This window comes from Toxorhynchites rutilus, chromosome 3 (genome assembly GCF_029784135.1).
Source record: "Toxorhynchites rutilus septentrionalis strain SRP chromosome 3, ASM2978413v1, whole genome shotgun sequence".
In the NCBI taxonomy this organism is placed as follows: domain Eukaryota; kingdom Metazoa; phylum Arthropoda; class Insecta; order Diptera; family Culicidae; genus Toxorhynchites; species Toxorhynchites rutilus.
This window is the reverse complement of record NC_073746.1, coordinates 94187097-94207285: the sequence shown is the minus strand read 5'-3', so window position 1 is coordinate 94207285 and position 20189 is coordinate 94187097. Positions and strand designations below refer to the sequence as shown.

Below are 20189 nucleotides of genomic sequence, written 5' to 3'. Positions count from 1 at the left end.
ACGCCTTGAATGCATTCTGAATGGCAAGCTCTAGAATACGCGTGATCACAGTGCAAGTCGGAGGAAATTTCTTTGACGAAAAATTCCCCCGACCAGAACGGGAATCGAACCCGAACACCCGGCATGTTAGTTATGACGCTAACCACTCTGCCAAGGGAGCACATCAACGTTTCATATGCTTGATTAATTCTCGAATAATGCAGAAATTTGTGTTTCATTTGTATGGCAACCCCTCCTTAGAGAGGAGGGAGGAATATCTAACTTCCATAGAATAATTTATTGCATTGTTTCATTTGTATGGCAGATGCTAATTTTTGAACTATTAGCCTGATTTGAGTATTTTCCCAAGAATTGAATCCGAAAAATGATATCAGCAAACGAGCACGAGGCCTTTGAGAGCAGTTTGTAATTAAGGTCTGTGATCTGAATATTGCATCAGATGAAGAAACCAAGAATTCTCCCATTAATTTCGGCCTGGAGCTTAGAATCTAGATTGTAAATAGTTAATGCAAATATCTCAAATCTCTTCATTGAAATTTGAAATTTATATCTGAGAATCTGGAATAATATATTGAAATTTCATTATTGGTTTGGAACCTGGAATCCTGATGGAAGAATCTCAAACCCGCAGGTTGACATCTGCATCATCGAAATCTGAAATTCTTTACATTGAATTTTTAGACTGGAACTGAGAACTAGTCCGGTATCCAGAATCACGATTAAAAAGTTCGAAACTTCGATTCGAACTTCGAAGGAAGACTCTAGGATGACATTGGGGTTCCAAATTCTAGATGCCGGACTCAGATTCTAGTCTGAGATAATTTTCATATTCAGATCCAAATTAGAGTGGCCAAATTGCAAATTTCAATTTCAAAATTTCACCTCAATGTCATTCTAGAGTCTTCTCGGACGTGTATCATGTATGATATCAGAAATCTGGAATCCAGAAATTTATCTTATAAATCTTAATCTGGACTAAAAAGAGTTTTTGGTTTGAATGTAATCTAGAAAAAAATCGTATATTGTCTCAGAAACTGATATTTGGGTTCACTATCTAGAATTTGTATCAGAATAACTGTTCTGGAATCCTAGTTTGATTCTGGAACCTGAATGAATACTTCACACAGAATCAACCAACCGAATCAGTAATCTAGATTTGTAATTTGTCTAGAATCTGGAATCAGGATTAGGAATCTAATCATGAATCTGGAATCTGAAACCCATATATGGATCTGAATTCTATATCTATGATTGGAATCTAGAGCCTGAATTGTGATAAGAGAATCAGAGTCTTAAATCTGTTTGCTATACATTTACACATTGAAATTTTTAATTCTAAATTCAGTTATTGATTTCAGAATTAGGAATTAAAAATTCGAATGTGAATCTCGTGTAATATGTATCATGTATTATATCTGAAATCTAAAATATGTAATCAGGAATCCATCTATTAAATCTCAATCTGTATCAAATTAGAAATGTGAGTTTTTAGTCTAAACTTGATTCAGAATTCAAAAATTGTCGCAGAAAATGATATTTGAGTCCTTCGTCTAGAAATCGAAATAGTTGGTCTGGAATTCAATTCTGAACCCTTCTTGAATACTTGACGAGGAATCAGCAAACCCGAACCTGTTATCGCAATTCGTTATTATAGAAACTGGAATCAGAATTTACATTATCTTAAATCTAGAATCGGGAATCCATCTCTTAAATCTTAATCTAAAATGTGAGCCAAATCTGAATATGAACTAGAATCAGTGATCCAGAATTGTCTAAGAAATTTCTTCAGAAACGAGTCTGTTATTCATAATCCGAAATCAGAGACGAATTTTGGAGCCTGAAAGTTCTAAAATTATAAATATGTCCTGAAGTTTGATTACAAAACCAGGAATAGTATCAATATTTGTTTTTTTATGTAGTATTTAATCTGTAATCTCGAATCTGTTTTAATTGTTTTTACTATATCCGAGCTCGGAGTCTAGAATCTGAAGCCCACAGTCTGTGATCTAATGGTCATAATTTAAAATCTGGATCTGAATTGTGTATTGCCAATATTTAGAATCTAAAATCAAACTCAGGTATCAGAATCTGTATTTACATTTGATATGTCTAAAATATGGGTTATAAATTTTGCAATAGTTTGTTTACTATTTACTATACTGTGTATAGTAAACAGTAATTTTAGTAATTTTGAAATTTACAGTATAGTAAATTATAAAATATTTGTTTATAATTTACTATACTGTGACAGATACGTTGCAGTATTTCCAATCGACTGAGGCAAACATTTCTGCGATCTATAAAGAAATGGTCGATTTATAAGCGTTCAAAATCTTTCATATTTTCGTTACATGCTCATGTTTTAGATTTCCACTTCACTTTACTTCCCCGTGCACCGACATTAAAAATGGATAAATTTGGATGTCCTCTTCAAATATTAAGGTAAAAATTGCATACAGTAGAATCCGTGTATTATGCCTATATTGACGTAATTACACAACGATATTTTTTCATATAAAATTCTTTGTAAAAAAAAGTCGGATATAATGACTTTTTTTCAGTGGCATACATAAGCACATATTTACATAAAAAACGGTTTTATCCACAACATGCTTTGTATGACGTCCACTTTTGAAGTCTTTGTCTATTTCCTTCGATGTCATTATAAACTGTATGAATATTAATTAGCTAAACAATATAAAATAACTAAAAGTTTAACGACCAAATTATAAATTTCAAATAGCTCAGAAGTTGTTCTGTTCATTACTACGAACTTGAGAAGAACAGCTTCTGTGTATGGAGCAAAACTTTGTCATGAATTTCCAGATTGGATAAAATCATTTCTTGAGTAAAAATTGTGAGTGAGAAAATTATCTCTTCAGCATACATCGAACATCTAATGTTAAATATTTTCAAGTTTCGAACAAGTGGTTAAGAAATCTTCATCAAGACTTACAATTATTTCAATGTTTGTCAAATCATATCGATAAGACTTTTATTAATTGCTGAGTAAATGTCAGGATCAATTTTATTAGGCATTCGAAGAATATTCCATCATTATTTCAATTATTTCATTGTTTTCATTATTTAAAATTTCATCAATCTATTGAAACGTGCTAGTCTGAAGATGGTACCTTTGTTCCCGGCAAACTCGGAACTACCTACATATAAATGTCGGCAGCGTAGCTTGGCGAATAACTGTATCCGAACGAAAATTGGCTGTTAAAGTTTTAAGTAGGGAAAAAGCACGATCGATGACTTTATTTTTTTTTTCAACCATTTGTAGAAAACTCGTTACACATGGATTAAAATATCTAAATATTCATCAAAATCAACAAAAAATGGGAAAAATGTATATCTCAAATACCAAAATAGAAGTATTCATGAAAGTTTTGCAGTTATTTTTTTTTGCTAGTTTCCAAAAAATGAAGTGCGATTTTTTTTCTCGCACGTGACTATTGAGGATTTCTCCCTCACATTACACGGTAGAACACGGATTAAACAAATTTGGCTTAATCCGATTACTACCTACAGAACTGGACAAAATAATATATGCACTTTCTAGAATAATGTCTGATTGACAATAACTATTTTGATTTTAAATATATGAATAATAATTATACAATTCAATAAATGTTATGTTTTGTCCAAGATGAGGTATAACTCTAATACAAGCTCAATTTTACTTGGACAAAAAAGTATGCATCACTAAGATCACAACTACACACCTCCTTAAATGCGTAAAAACGTAGATATCAGCATCATTCTCGATCATCATCCAATCAAAACTGCCCAATAATGTTAAGTAAGTTAGGCAGGAGTTCGAAAAATATGAAAAGAAAAGTTAAATTGGAGAATTTAACGATAAACGACTCAAAATTCGTGGAAACATTCGAAAAAAAAACTCAGATTAAATCATCTCTGAACGAACTAACTGAGCGCCGAGGAGTGCATGAAATTGGTTATGAAAATGGATTCGCTCAACGACGACTGTTGATTCGGAAAGCGTTCATATTTGTGTAGTTTATGTTCATTATTCAATTTAGAATAATGATCTCTTAATTTTTTACAAAAATATCTTGATAAGCCGTTGGAGATCAGTAACATACCATCTAGAGCAGGGGTTCTCAAACTATGTTGGGCAATAGACCCTTTTTCCAGAATGAAGTCATACCTCAGACCCCTATGGTCAAACTTCTTGGGGATTCTATCTTTAGTTTTTTTTCTTACTGAATAATTATCAATTTAAAAACATTGAAGTTAGTTAAATGAGCAAACTTGACATTATTTTCTCATGGAGGCGATCTGGTGTAGTGATAACATCCATATCTCTTACGCAAAAGGTCACGAGCTCAATTCTCACTTCTGACATTCTTCGAAAAAAATGGAAGTAATGCGACAAACCAGCCGAAAGTGTCGAAAGTCACCATAATACAGAAACAAAATTATTTTCTCATCATACTCAACAAAATAAATAGACATAATATTTAGTGAATATCAAGTGTAATTAATAATTATTAATACAAATTACTCACAAACTATGAGAACATTCAAATCGCAAATCAATCTATCCGCAACTACCAAAATATCAAAATACGGTTCAACATTGGTTAGTGAAAGCCCCAAACCTCCGCGTTCGTTGATTTTCAACTTGCTTAAATTTTGTTTTCAAAGTTTTGTCAGGAACAGCAATATTTTTGATATTGTTCCAATCAAGTTGAAGTCGTAACCCTGCAGCTGAAATACACATTCAAAAAGGCTGATAAACTTGCTGAGCAAGAGCCTCTTGGTGGTGAACGAACTCCAGCGTGTAGAAGTAACCGAGTAAAGATTTCGTCTTTTTACTCATATAGCTGAGCTAATAATCGAATGTTCAAAGAATTACTTAGAAGCTGCTTGATAGCACTTATAACATATAGTAAAGTCTGATGCGATCTAGGGCTCACATTTTTTGCTACTAAATGATGTCTGTGAATCACGCAGTTGTAACTTTCAGTAAGCTGTAAAAACGATGACGACCAATCATAGATGGATCAATTCCATGGAATAGCTTTGTCGGTAAGAAAAAAAAACGTTCCACGGCCCGGAAGACTGATTCTCCTCTGGTATCAGTCTTCATATCCACATGATCGAAAATTTCCCGGATTCTTATCAGAAAATGAAAAATACAAGATATCAATACCGATATTGTCCCCTTCAAAGTACTGCCCATCGACTGCAATGTTCTTATGCCAGCGCTGAATCCAATCCTCGAAACATTTATTATATTCGATTTGCGGTATGGCCATCAACGCCATCTTCGACTTTTACATTATCTCATCTCGGGTGCTGAAACGTGGTCTCATGAGTCGTTCGAACAGGAAAAAATCGCAGGGAGCTAAATTAGGTGAATTCGGTGGTTGCTGAATAGTATTAGTTTCGTTTTTAGCTAAATATTCACGATTGATTTTGCAAATTTCGCGAACTGTACAAAATCGAGGCACGCACAACAGCAGATGTACTCAATATAGCGTAACTTTTAGATATGTAAAACTATCACACTATAAATTTTATAGACTGTCAATGACAGATGTGCCAATCTACAAAAAAATGAAAAATAAAAACGGAGACTAAGAGCGCCACACGGTGGTAGAACTTTTTGATCATGGCAAAAATCATTTCTTGCCAAATATTTTCATCTTTAATATATCGAACATACCCTAACAACAGAGCTCCATTGCTGCGTACTGTAGACTCGTCCAGCTGGAGAAAAAATCTGTTGGTCTATAATAAATTGAATAACATTTTTCCTTCTTCGCGACCCATGTCAAGTTTCCTGGAATATTTTTTTTCAAAAAAATGTTTGTTGCGTCATGCACATAGGTAACCAAGTGTTTTGTAAATTCTTTTTCATCATTTCATTCTAGTTCACTTTATTTAGCTATGTAAACATGTAATCTCTTGAATTAAATTAGTAGATGAGTGTATTATTATTCATGCTCCAACGTATTTCAGAACGCAAATGAACTTGCAACCTAAGGGAAATCTTGTTTACAGTGAAATATCAGGAGCATATTTGGACAAAATTTGATGATAACTACTTTCGTGTTTAAAATACAGAGAAATTTAAAACGTGCCTGAAGAATTTATACGCTCAAACACATTATCTTGCGCGAACCTGTTGACGTTTTTCTATTTGCCGATTTTTTTACCTTGTACTTTTTGTACTTTTTTCTTTTCATCTTGTGCACGTTCATCGTCTTGTTGAGTTTTAAAAATGTACAGCAATGGTACATTCTACTAAAATATTAGTCATTCTTTTAACAGGGTGGTTCACGTAACACAACTTATGCAGAATCTTAAATATTTCAAACAAGAATTTTTTTTATTTTATAGGGGTCGATTTTCAGATCTCGTCGACCCCCAAAATTAATTTTCGTTTGTGTCGACCCCTGGGAAAACGAAATCGACCCCAGGGGGTGATCTAGAGTGATAAGAGCAAGTTTGAACTGTTATTTTGGATCAAAATGTTCACAAAGGAGATGTATTGATGGCTGCTGTTTAAATCTCTAGATGAATAGTAATCCCCAACGCATGTTTCGGCGCATGAAACTCGTGGTGGAAGCTTAAGAAGATCATACGAAATATTACTGTTGAGAAGGGGGTCTTCGTAGCCACTTGGTTACGCGTTCGCTTACTAAGCGATCGATCGTGAGTTCAAACTCAGGGCCCTCAATTGACCATCTTTGTGTTATTATAGAATAACTACGTCCACGCAACAATCATCAGCGATGGAGATCGATCCACGGTCGAAATAAGATCGATTCATCCATACAACTGCTCTGCTCTGCAAGAAACATCGGGCTGCTGTTCTATAAATAACCCAACAATGATCAATATCAACTGTCTCCGCTGTCCGGTCTGCTGAACAATGGAAGAACAGAAAGAATACCCTTACGCCTAAATGGCTACTACAGTGTAATTTACCATAATGTAATGGAACAGAAAATCTAAACGCCTAAATGACTAGTACTACTACTGTGTAATTTACAATTTATAGAAACATTACATTTTAGTACATTAGTACATGTACACGATAAAAACCCGGCTCTGTTACAGATAAAATGCTAATGAGGCTAATAAATAAATAAATGGGATAAAAAATATTACTGTTGAGAATACGCAACGAAAGCGGTAATTTTTTGCAATGAAAATTTCGAATTATGTCCAACGGAAAGTGGTTGGTTTACCAATATTTTTTATAAGTGCCATTTTTGTCCTAAAACTCCAAATATTTGAGCTTTAAGAAAGTTTAAAAGTAAGAAGGATACATACTTTATTTTGACCAATACTGTATACGCATCGATGAAACACGCACTTACTGAGCAGCGCATCACTTCAATTTAGGAAAATGCATTGATGATTGATGTTCTATAGAGTTATGATTTAACGAAATTCAGCAAAATGACGATTAGTCAGAAACATTATTAAAAACAATTGTTCAGCTAGTTTTCATTATTAAATGAAGATAAAACTTCCTTTCCGGCGGATGCTTCAGATTTCAGAACCAGCCATAATTAATGGAAAAGGTCAAAACAAGCTTTTCCAAAGGAACAAAAACAAATGTCACGCTTTCATACATCGCAAATGCTGCATCTTCTCTGTAATGATGATTCATTAATGAATTACAGTCCTTCTGTGACGGAAAGAAATTGAGTTATTTTCCAGAATGCTACAGCACCGAGAATCAGTCGTCGTTTAATCTCTGCACAAAAATGAACGGATCTTGTCTGCTAGCAAAAGTCTACGAAACGTGAGCAACCATTTCGTACCACGTCACCTGGTGTGATATTTTCTAGCCAAGGCAACACCGACCGACCGTGAGCCATTGAAGAAGGAAACAAAGCCAAACATGGCCTCAGCCGAGCCGGAGATGAAGACGTCATGTCTCGTTCCACAGGCCACACCATAGAGCGTATCGTTCGGATGATGAAAGTTTAGCCTTTTCTACCCGAAACGAAGCGTGACACCGGAGCTGTGGTAATGCGGCGAATACTTCCTCCCCTCTAGCCGCTCTAGCTTATCCAGATTACTTTCCAATTCCTGTGTGCCTCTCATATCTAAATACGCCAGCCTCCGTCCACCACCTTGTCCGACCCAATTTTTGGGTGGAATTTTATTCAGGAATTCAAGCTGTACATAAACATCCGTAAGCTCGTTCAGCGAAATGGATTCAGATTATGCGGGTGCAAAAGCATTTTCCGCTAGAGTTGTTGTTCCGAGCTCAATACTGAATTCCAAGATAATTCCAGTTCTATGGGACGGAATTCCGGAAAACCCCTTTCCGAGAGTGATTCGGGGAAAATACAGATTTTGGGAGGTTTAATGGACTCAGTAATGCTAACTTCAATCTTATCCACACTCTCGAACGCATTTGTGGGTTAATACTCAGCTTTTTTGTATTCATGCGCCGTGAAAATATGACTTAATTTTGACATCCACTACAGACATACACACACATCCTCTTTCGCCTCATTAAAGCACTAAACTCACCAATCTAGTCGAGTTATTAAATTTCACGAGAAAATACCGCGCGCACGGTTCTGTCTCTTCCGTCCTGGTCCTGGTTTACGGTCTCTGGCCGGGGAGGAAAACATCGCACATTATTTTTAACGCTTCCTGCCATTTGCTCATTTCGTGTGTAGTTTATTCAACACCAACAGGCAAAGGCATCTCATCCTCTCGTCTCGTTCCGTTTTCGCGCTCAACTACTACAGGATGCTACAGATGCTGCCGGACGTGCGTTCCCCTGCGGAGAAGGCGACGAAAGGCGAATCGACTTCGCTTCGCCGCCAGGAAGTGTAGAGCTCGTTTTTATCGCGCGAATGTGCAACCCAGGGGGAGGGACGGTAGAATCTGTGCAAAAGCGAGAATGGCAAGGAAAACTGCGAATGCGAATAGTATTTCCTGAGCAGGGGAAAAAAACCAAAATGGAATGTTCCAGTTTATAATGGCGAAATGCACTTTTGATGGCTGCTGGGAATATGGCAATAGATATGGGTATAATTCTATTATTCGAAGATGGAGTGCATATTTTAAAATTCTGAAAGCACTCTACGCAATGCAGAGAACATTTGGTGAGACTTCCAGAGGAATTGAACATGTCTGAGAATTAACAGCTTTCTGTTTTTACTGACCTCTGAAATCAGCAAATATTAGTAACGGCAACGGCAATCAATTATCAGCGAAGTAGTTGAACATTATATCATTTCTTTGATTTTTTTTTATTTTACATACTCGCTTCGCATCTTTAATTAACACAATTCTAATTAACCAATATGTTGATAATCCTGGGCCATTTCCAGAGCGTATATAACTCTCGTAGAGTTTGTTATGTCATTATATCATGTCATTCATAGGATAGCATTCACCATCATAAACGTGGAAGTCCTCGTCGGAGCGAGCTGGAGTCAACAAAATGTATTCCAACGATGAGTTTGAGTAAACATTATTTTTATGAAACGTCAATCAATTAATTGTCACGAAACGAAACAGTTTAACGTCACGAATGTTTCAAACTAATTAGTTTGTTTGAACAACCTTAGTTCTATACAAAACGAAAACCACGGCGGTGTCAACAAAGTATAGTTGATGAGCTGATAAACAATAGACATTCCTTCCCATTTTTTTCATTAACGAGAATTTACTGAATCTATGAATGAAAGAAAAAACATTACTCAGAATTTTTTTATTTGTTTTTACTTTATTATCTCTTAGATCTCTTAGATTGTGTTCTAATATTGGAATTCTTCATTGATATTCGATGATCTAACTTTAAAATATTGCGTATTTTTTCAACAGGAACTAATTCTACACATTTTTCTGAAAAATCTGCAAAATCTTAAATGAGATGGCGTGTTATGAATGACAATTGGAGGTATTAAAAATTTAAAAAAAGTCTAAAACGGTAAACTTGGGGATAAGCAACCTTTGTTCGATGCAATAATGCGGAAACTTTTTTACTTAACATGCTCAAATCAAATTTTGTTCTGTTATTTACGATTTTATAAAATTTTGGTACAAAAAAGAAATTCCGTACCGTTGTCCGAGGGTTAAAAATCTCAAAATTCATGAAGGTATATTTAATAAAATTTAAAAATTATGTATATGACACGTTCAATAATCATCTTTCGGTTCTTTCGGTAGGTTCGTCACTGGTTCTCATCGAATCGCTTATTAAACGAAAAAATTCTAAACAGAATTTCTGTTTCCATTTTTTCAATCCTATACTCGCGCATACCAAAAATCAATAATTTTGAGTTGAGGAGGCTGAATTAAATGACTATTAAAATTGGATGAAGTTAAACAAAAAAATATTTTCTGGAGTCTATTGTATTTTTTTCTTTAAATACATACCAATAACGCTTCAAAATATACAATAGTAATATTACAGTGACACGTACAGTCTGTGACACCACGTGCGCGAGTATACGAGTGATTTGGATTTGAGTACAGGAGGGTTAAGATTTTGCGCGCGAGTACAGGAGGGTTAAGCATGGCGAAGAAACATATTTTCAACATATCAAAACAATATTAACAGAGGGAAACGTTAATCAAATAGTTACAATTACCATTAAATTTTGTGAGAAAAATAAATTTCACAAAAAAAACCATGTGACATTTTTTTTCTTAACCAGACAACTGATGCTGAGGCTCAGTATTCTCGGAAACGGGTGAGCCGAATAGGACGCGACGAGATTCATTTGAAAAAAATCTTTCATAGTTTTATCGGACTCGGTCCACGACCTCCGAGGATATGATCGAAACGAGTTCCAGGGCCATAAATTCTAGAACTCAAAACTACACTTAAGAGCCTGGCCGGGTAAGGGAGTAAAAAGTGCCCCTAAACCAAATCACTAGCTGAATGGCAAATATTGTATAGGATATTAAATAAGAAATTTTTGCGGTTTTTATGAACCCCTATGTGGCTTAACATAGGATCTATAGTGAAAAACGTACTTTTTGGTTTATTTCACGCTCAGAAGCTTCGAGATAAAAATTTTAAAAAAGTACTGAATGTGCATCTCACTAAGGTGTATTAAGAAAAATTACCATAAAAAAAATTCATCAAAAATTGAAGTACTATAAAAAATATTGAAATTTTGATTTTTTTTTTGGATTCAGTGATTCAGTACTACTCTAATTCTTATTTAAATGTGTTCCTACGGCTTTTCTAGATAAGTGTGGTTTTTTTTAATTGTTACACGGCACAAAAAAAGTATTTTTTTATATTTCCAAAGAGCCTGGCTGGGTACTGGAGTAAAAAGTGCCCCAAACCAAATCACCTGCAGTTGGAAAATATAGTATAGAGTACTAAAAATGAATTTTTGACAGTAGTACCATATATTTGAGTTATTATATGGTACGACATAGGGTCTATGGTGAAAAACGTATTTTTTCGTTATTTTACGCCATCCTCAAAAGCTTCGAGATAAAAATTTGAAAAAAATACTGAATGTGCATCTTACTACGGTGTATCATGAAAAATTATTAATAAAAAATGTTTATCAGAAACTAAAGTACTAAAAAAAATATTGAAATTTTGAAAAATTTTGTTTTTGATTTAGATATTTGGTACTACTCTAATTCATATTTAAATGTGTTCTTCTAGCTCTTCTAGATATGTGTGATTTTTTTCAGATTTTTTTCAGTGTTGCGCGGTACAAACAATTTTTTTTATATTTCCAAAGGGCCTGGTTGGGTAAGGGAGTAAAAAGTGCCCCCAAACCAAATCAACAGCTGTATGGAAAATATTGTTATAGGGTACTAAACTTGAAATTTTGACAATAGTACCATATATTTGAGTTCTTATATGGTACAACATACGATCTATGGTGAAAAATGCACCTTTTCGTTGTTTTTGTTGTTTTTGTGGGGAAATTTTTTCCTGAATTTTTTGAAGAGCATTGCGAGACACAAAAATAATTTTCTTCTTCGTCTGCATTATTCTTTTTATTTTCTTGAAATCTATTATTTTATGGTATTCGTGGATTACAATTGTAAGATTAAAATTTAAAAAAATTATAATTCGGATTTTTTTAAGTGCTCTTCTCATTAATCCGAATGATCTTTCCACAATGACTTCGTTTTTTCTCACAGAGCTCTATCGTACTGCTGTTTCCTATGAATTTGGTAAACAATCTAAATCCAACGTAAAGATAATCTCATATATTTTAAGATATGACAAAAAAAAATCTTCGTACAGCGCAGTGCTCTAAATATTCCAACAAAATTTAGACATAGAAAAAACAAAATTTAAATAAATGTTAGAGCAGTACTGGACCTCTAAATTCAAAATAAATTAAAAATGCCCAATTGCCAAAAAAGTATTTTTCTGCACAATCCTCTTAAAATTTCAAGAAAAAATTGCGCTACATGTGGAAAAAAGAACACATATAAACGCATTTAAATAAAAATTAGAGCAAAAGTGGGTCTCAAAGGGATTTTTTTTTCAAAATTTCGAAATACCTGAAAATGAAAATATATAATTTGTTTTGTACTGCGAAAAACACTCTAAAAATTATAAAAAAAATCACATATACCTAAAATAGACATAGGAAGAAATTTTAATACAAACTAGATTAGTACTGAATCTCAAAATAAAAAAAAATTAAAATTAAATTTATTATTAAAATTAAATTAATAATAAAAAATTATTTATTTTTTTTAGTATTTGGTTTTTTGATGAAAAAATAGTTTGAAAATATTGATCGATACACCTTAGCAAGATGTACTTTCAGTATTTTTTTTTCTTCATATTTTTTGTCTCAAAGCTATTGAGAATGGCTTGAAAAAAACGAAAAGGTGCATTTTTCACCATAGATCCTATGTTGTACCATATAAGAACCCAAATATATGTTACTACTGTCAGAATTTCATGTTTAGTACCCTATACAATGTTTTCCATACAGCTGGTGATTTGGTTTGGGGGCACTTTTTACTCCCGTACCCAGCCAGGCCTTTTGGAAATATAAAAACAAAATATTTTTTGTACCGCGCAACACAATAGCTTATTTGTGAAGAATTCAAGTCTATATGACTTCTCATTGACGTAACCCGGATGTGTTCCGGATGCGGTTTTCGAGAGAAATGACCAGAACAAAATGCCATCATGCGGCATATCGAATTTAATGGTTCACAAACCTAACTGAATGGTGACCATTTCAAGAGTTTTTGCCACATTGAGAGAACCCGGATGGTCTACGATCTGCAAATCAGGCTTAAGATCGAGATATGAGAAAGGCACTACTACACGTTTAGGTGGATTAAATCCGATTTTGTATCCTCAAACCCTTGAATTATCATTTGAATGACCGTAGGTAAAGAAATCAGCGAATTTCAACATAGTTTCGTGCATATTACACTTGAAAATAATGAAAACATCGATTCATCAATTGCTATACTTTGAAATTTTCTTTAAAAGTTTTGTAAACTAACGTTTGAGGAAGTTTTTCAACAAAAATGTTTATATCTTTTAAAGACCTTATCGCCAGTATTGGTTTTAAAAGTAATTGGGTATGAAAGAAAACCCGGAAATATTTACACTCTTCTTAAAAATCGTGATCGATTTGCTCCCGGTTTACGGTACATAACTCAGCATAAAATAACGCATGAAGTTTTCTCGACTAAGTTGGCTTAGTAATCCTGCATGTTCTGTGTTTAGGTTTTGATTTTACCCCTCCCCCCATATTTTTAATTAATTAAACCACATCACTAGTGTCCACAAACACTTGAATTCCGGAGTTCTGATTCGTCATTTGAGTAGCACCGCTACTCATCCCAGTTCGTACCTTCTCACGACAGGTCCTGGATCAGAACTTTGCCGTGAATGATGAACGGCGAAAGTATTCCCAGCGAATCAACGAAGGTTATTACGCTTCGTAAAAGCTGTCTTTTCGTCGAACATCATGAGCAATCATGTAAACTGTGGATTTCTCCGATCGGTTGTTACGCCATGAAAATAAGAAACGGAAACGGCAGAGGACTACAGGTCACGAGGAGAGTTAATCCGGGCCTTTGAGTAACGCACCGTTCAGAGACGCGTAGTTTACTTCCGCAGTCACGTCGCAGATCATACGAATTTTCCCTGTTTCATGAGGATAGTCACTGCACCTATCGGTAGATACCATATCCTCCTCGGATTGGCGGCTTCAAGTTCTTCATTCGTCTCTTTACTTCGTACTCGCGCATTTTCCGCGCAATACCTCCAGAAACTCTCGAAACTTCTCCGCCCACGCTCACCCGAAAACGATTCAGAGTTCGTTTCGAAAGGAAAGACAATTATAGCACCCTCTTGAGGTCTCTCCGCATTGTATCTTTTTGCCTAGCACGTTGTCAAGTTGTTGCTACTCTTCAAGATGACGGCGCTGCAGTGCTAAGTCCGAACGAGCTCACTCAGCTTGTTGCCTCATCATCAACTGACTCAAACATACTTAAAATGCCCATGTTGTACGATACGAATCAACTTCGATTGAAGACGACATAATCTTCCCGCTGATGGCCAGTGCGAATTCCGCAGAGCAATTACGATCCGACAGTCATTCAGTTAGCAAGCAGTCAAGAAGGCTGCAATTGCTTGTCTCAAGGCTAGATACGAGTGAACTGCCAAAGTCTCTAATTTCAACACTCTTTTTTCAATGTTTAGTTTCGCTCTAGACAACGATCAGCCAACATCATGTGTTAAAGCTGAGAGTTAATTTGGAATTGATTATTTATTTATTTTTTTATATTTTTATATTTTTCAGAAAGGAAAAAAGTTTGTGTAAATTTATGAGTTTTTTCGTAAATTTATGAGTTTCGAATTTTCGGTTGTCGTTATGTGAGAGATGCCGCATGGTATAATTTTCGAATTATTTCTTCAGTGAACATCGAATATGTAATTCTACTAAGAGATACTAAAAAACTATTTGGATACACAATACGTTATTCAAATTGACAGCCCTTCTTGTGGATTGTCAAAATCGAGACATTTGGAAATGTATTCTGAAAATTTCAAGCAATAGATCGAAAGCTGATCTCTCATTGTTAATTCAAAGTAATGAAAATAGGTGGATACCAAAGTGAGTTTCGGTTGCCGTTCTATGGCGCGTAAGTGAAAGTTGTCCTCAATGTGGTCGAAAATAAAAAGGGATAATCGTAGTAATAATCGTTCATTAAACGATTATTATCAACAGAAGTGTAACAAAGTTTTAAGCGAATTTGCTTTCTAAGCATTTTAATCTGCAAATTTTAAGAAAGCGTGCAAGTCACAGATCGTTTGTCTCATTTAAATCGTAACATCTTTAAGAATACACTGCGTTTCACAACTATAGAACCACTCATTTATTCTGAGTTTCCTGAGATCTGTAAGAAGTCGGTTGAATTGAAGTGTATAGTGTAGAATACAATAACTATCTTCATTTATAAAACTGGTCATTTCAGCTTTATTGTTGTGTTCAGGCACGAAGCATTCAAAAAACTAAAAGTACAGTGTTTCATAACTATAGAACCAGACGGAAAAACTTTCACTCCTTCACAAAATTAACGTCAATTTCACATGAATTACAATAAGTTTCTAATTCATAGGTCATCTTTAGTTCTCAATCAGTTCAAATGACCCATTCGGGGTGGTTACGACCAAGCTGCGCCATGTTGTAGTGTGTATCTCTTTCTACGCAGAGAATACTGCTCGTTTAAGCTCTTCAAATCACCCATACTGCTTGTAAGCTGCATCTACTATTCGTCCGATCTCTCCTCATAAGTTCATGACCTAACCAAGCTAACCAGTCCAGAATCTGAAGCCCTCTATTCATCAAACCATGTCATAACCTTCCGGATTCTATGAATTGATGCCAAATTACCCAATTATCACATTTTTTTTATGCAAAAAACAGCAGTAAATGATTCTGAAGTACTTCGTTGCACTTCTGACTGTTCATTCGTGTTGATGGTAAGCTATCTAAACCAGGCCTTTTTGAGAAAATTCTCAACAAACCCTCAAACTGCCACTTGCAAAGTTACGAGTTGAAAAATTAAATGACACGTTCCGTAAATCCTTCCAGTATGAAGAAATTCTATTCAAGTTGAATTTCTTTTTATCGGAGAAATTCTCCTGAAATAGTGAAACACATGATAGTAGCTTCCACATTAGTTTTTGAACTCGCAGCTTTGAAAATGGGATTTTTAATGATTGACTCTCCCACTGTATATTAATAATTAATGATTTTTTTGACTATCGGTTAATTTTGAAAAATCATAACTCAAAACCGAAAAAAGCCTATCTGGTTTCGACATATGTTATGTGAAAAATCTTCAGCTTTTCAGAAAAAATATAAAAAAATATAACGCCCTTGGTCCCGAGACTATGAAAACCAGTCTTCGGTCAACGCGGTGCTGATGTGCAACTCTTTGTTTTGCACCAGTTGAACTCTCACTTCTTGCTGGTGAGAAATCACTAAAGTTGGATGCAGTTCTACTTCAGGTGAATAAATTCACCGAAAATATGAATATATTCATTATAGAAGTTCACGTTAATGTAAACGGTTGATGCGATTTCTATAAATATATTTCATATTTCTTCACATGAATATATCACTAGTCTAAACCCACCCTTACACCGGTGTATATGTCCAATTTTAACACCTTCGTCGCCCAGAGCGATTCGGTCGAGTTTCTTGCGGGGCCCAAATTCAACTGTCGGTGCGCTAGAGAAATAAGCGGGCAACGATAATAATGAATTCAGGTTCGATTCAGAATTACTTTTCTGTTGAATCCGAATGCAATCAACCGACTGCTGGTTAAAAAACTTATAAAAATAAGTTGGTAGTTAAAAAGCTAAAAGAAGAAGCAAGTTGCAAGTTTTTTTTTTCTGAGAATGTGAATAATAATTGCGCAACGCGGAGAAGCCTGTTTATTCCAAAAAACAATATGTTTATTATGTATATTTTTTTAGACACATATGTGTTTTATTTTTTCATCCTTAAAATGTTCACCGGACGGCGTAAAAGTAAACCTGAAAGCGAGGAAAGTTGTAACGACGAAATAGTGCGAAGCGTTAGAAGAAAAGTTTCGAGTATTATCTCATTGAGTTCCGATTAGGATATTGAGGAACTATACGCAAGACCCGGACTATATGTTGGAAGAACTCACTATAGACGACATAAAGGTATTGATTTTTCAACAGTACATTTAAAATGTGATTTTTCACAAATAAGTATGTTCTACTAGTCAAGCCATTTCGTTTGATACCCATATTGATGGGGTTTTGATAAAATATGTAGTCCGCCATTTTGTAGCGACCGCCATCTTGGATTTTCAAAATCATAGAATACGCAGTTATATAACGACAGCAGAGATAAAGGCGTGCTCCAAGTTTCAGATAAATCGGTCAACAGGAAGGAGGTTAAATTTCTATTGATGTGGGACAACCGTGCAGATAAACATACAAACATATTTACAGTAGGTAATGCTAAATAAAACCGTGTAAAAGTATAGTATAAAAACTATATTTTTATGTTTTTGATTTTTTTGATTATTCTACATAACCCATATTTACACTTCTGTGCCTATTCTATCAAATTCCGTTCAAAAATCCTATTCAAATTGAACGAGAAAAGTGTCATCCACATCTGGGTGACGGGGCCTCCCAGGAAATACACCCGTCACCGCGCTCGAATCTTGTTTGTCTGCTTTGCTTTCTCTGTTGAGGCGGTGCGTATGGGGACGCGCTGTTGTTTTTATGCTTTGCTTAGAACGAACGAAGACAAAGCGGGCGCTAGAATTTGATGTGTATGTGTGTGTGTATATAGAATGAGACGCGCATCATACAAGTGAGAAAAAATGTTTAGTATCTGAGTTCTGCGCCGAGTGTATTCTGTGCTGTCGTGCTTATGAATTCTGTGCTCTTTGCACCAAGATAGAATAAGAGTTTTCTTTGAGCTCGCGCTGATAAAAATTAAACTCAAGCGCAGCACTGAGTTTGTTTTCTGAAGACTGATGAAAACAATAAAAAACGAATACAAATCCAACGAGTGAACTCAGAAGAAATATTAAGAAACCTAAATGTTTACGCACCGATCAGGCATCTGAGAAATCCTAACATTTTCTACATAGATTAATAAATAAATAAATAAATAAATAAAAAATTTGATTATGTAACTTGTTAAAATCGTCTTTTGAATTAAACGGATAAATTATCCAGCCAGCTCTCTTTAGTTTTTTTAGTTTCAAGTAGTATTGAGAATGTATTGGTCTACAATTTTGATTGACGACAATAAAATAAATAAATCAATAATAACGAGAACAGAATTCAAATTTTCTGCAGGTGTAGTATTTTTTCAAAAAAAGACAGGTGATTGGCTTCAATTTGATATGTTGATCATCTGAATCGGTATAGTAGTTTACAAGTTATGGAATTTTGGAAAAATGTCATTTTTGGAAAAAAGGAGAAAATAAATTTCGGATCACCCTAAATTTAAAAGAAGCACCCTAACAAAAAAAAATTAAAAATCGGGTTTAATAGCTTGCGATAAAGAACGAAACTACCACTTTCTACGAAAATCTGAGAACTACCAGATCGGTTTGACATGGAATGACTGATTAAGAACATGTGTTGTCAATATCAACATAATCAGTTGGATAGTTCAATCTTTAAGCTTCAATTTCGGAAATCACCTATAGAACAAAACCAAACTATACCATCCTTGCAACTTTATTTCATTTGATATTGCAAATATTAAGTGCGTTTTCACATAATAATGCAAACACTCAAACCTCACCAAACAGAGCTTCACCAGCAAGAAACATTCTCGATAACGATGCGCTTCAAAACAACTTTCCGCAATGAAGTAACCTTTCCCACATATCCTCATCGCACCTTCAAAACAAGAGCCGTCGAAAATGCACTCGACTCTCGAGGAAGGAAAAAAAAGAACGAAAAAACGAAAAAAAAACTTCCTCTGACACACAGACAAAATGTTCACCGGTGTGCAGCTTTTTTTCCCTATCCCATCCACTGAAAATAAGCTTCCGCCCAGCGTCGGATGGATATTCCGATGAACTGTGACCGGTGTAAAACTTGGCTGGATCCCCGAGCAGGAGGACGAAAAATTCAATTTAATTTCAGATGACATCGGGTACTGGACCGAGAGGATTAAGTTCACGAGTAAATTGAAACACATGTGAACGGTCTGTTACATTTATGTTTCGGCGCGGGATTGAGACATCGGAATAGGAAGTTTATTTTCCCGTGTACAACGACTTGCCGTAGAAATTGTATTAGCAGCACAACGAGGTTTTTGGCCCTTTCTCCGGCATGATGACGCTTCACTCTGCCTGTGTTGATTATGACGTTTTCGGATGCTGGTCATACGGGATGGCTTTTTGGAAATTTGGCATTGCTTAGTAAGTCTACTCCCAATGCTTTTCAGCTTCGTGATCTCCCAGTGTGTACATGATAAAGTCAAAGTCAGATTCCTATTTGTAGCGGATCGAATGTTTCAATTCTATGGAGTGCAAGATAAGATGCCTTTGATGAACCGCTTTCGAGCTGTGTGGATACTTACACTTCTGAAGTCGATTAGCTTGGTTATCAGCGTTCCGTCACTTCGCTGGAACTCAAGCGTACACGTGTCGTCACTTACGCTGGACGTTATTGTCTCCTGTACCACCTCGCCACCCTGTGGATATAGTCGAAAAAAAGGAAAGGATGTGAATTAAACTGTATCGTATGAAATGGCATAGCAGTATTTGTAAGGACTGTTTATGTGAGGAGTATTTTCCAACACCCGTTTTGGGTTAAATCTAAATATAACAAAATTCTACATCAAAACTCGGTTTACAAACAAGCTGAAATAAAACACTCCATAGTTTATTCCATCTAACACCTATGGTTATCCGCTTTGATTGTTTTCGGATCCGCTATACCGGTTGGTTTTGTTATCCGCCTCTCACACTATAACCATTAAATGTGATGGCAGCCCGCAAAAACGGGACTAAATAAATCCATTTTCTCGCATACAAACCGGTGGCGTAGTTCGAGCTCAAACGAACTAAAATATCACCGAACCACCCACTTACACAGATATGTATACACACACTCACACACGCTTGTACGAACATTAAACATTAAACATTGGTACAGGTTAGATGAGCTGACATGAGCTGACACCTTG

The 20189-nt window shown here is 35.2% G+C and overlaps 1 protein-coding gene across 1 annotated transcript in view; it reads right to left on the bottom strand.

Annotated features, from left to right (window-relative positions):
- Window positions 1-20189, bottom strand: part of LOC129779377 (out at first protein) — a 177257-nt gene that overhangs the window by 60541 nt on the left and 96527 nt on the right. The window contains exon 2 of the mRNA XM_055786808.1: window positions 19581-19694. Within this exon, the coding sequence (XP_055642783.1) occupies window positions 19581-19694 (114 nt within the window). The remainder of the gene's footprint in view (window positions 1-19580; window positions 19695-20189) is intronic.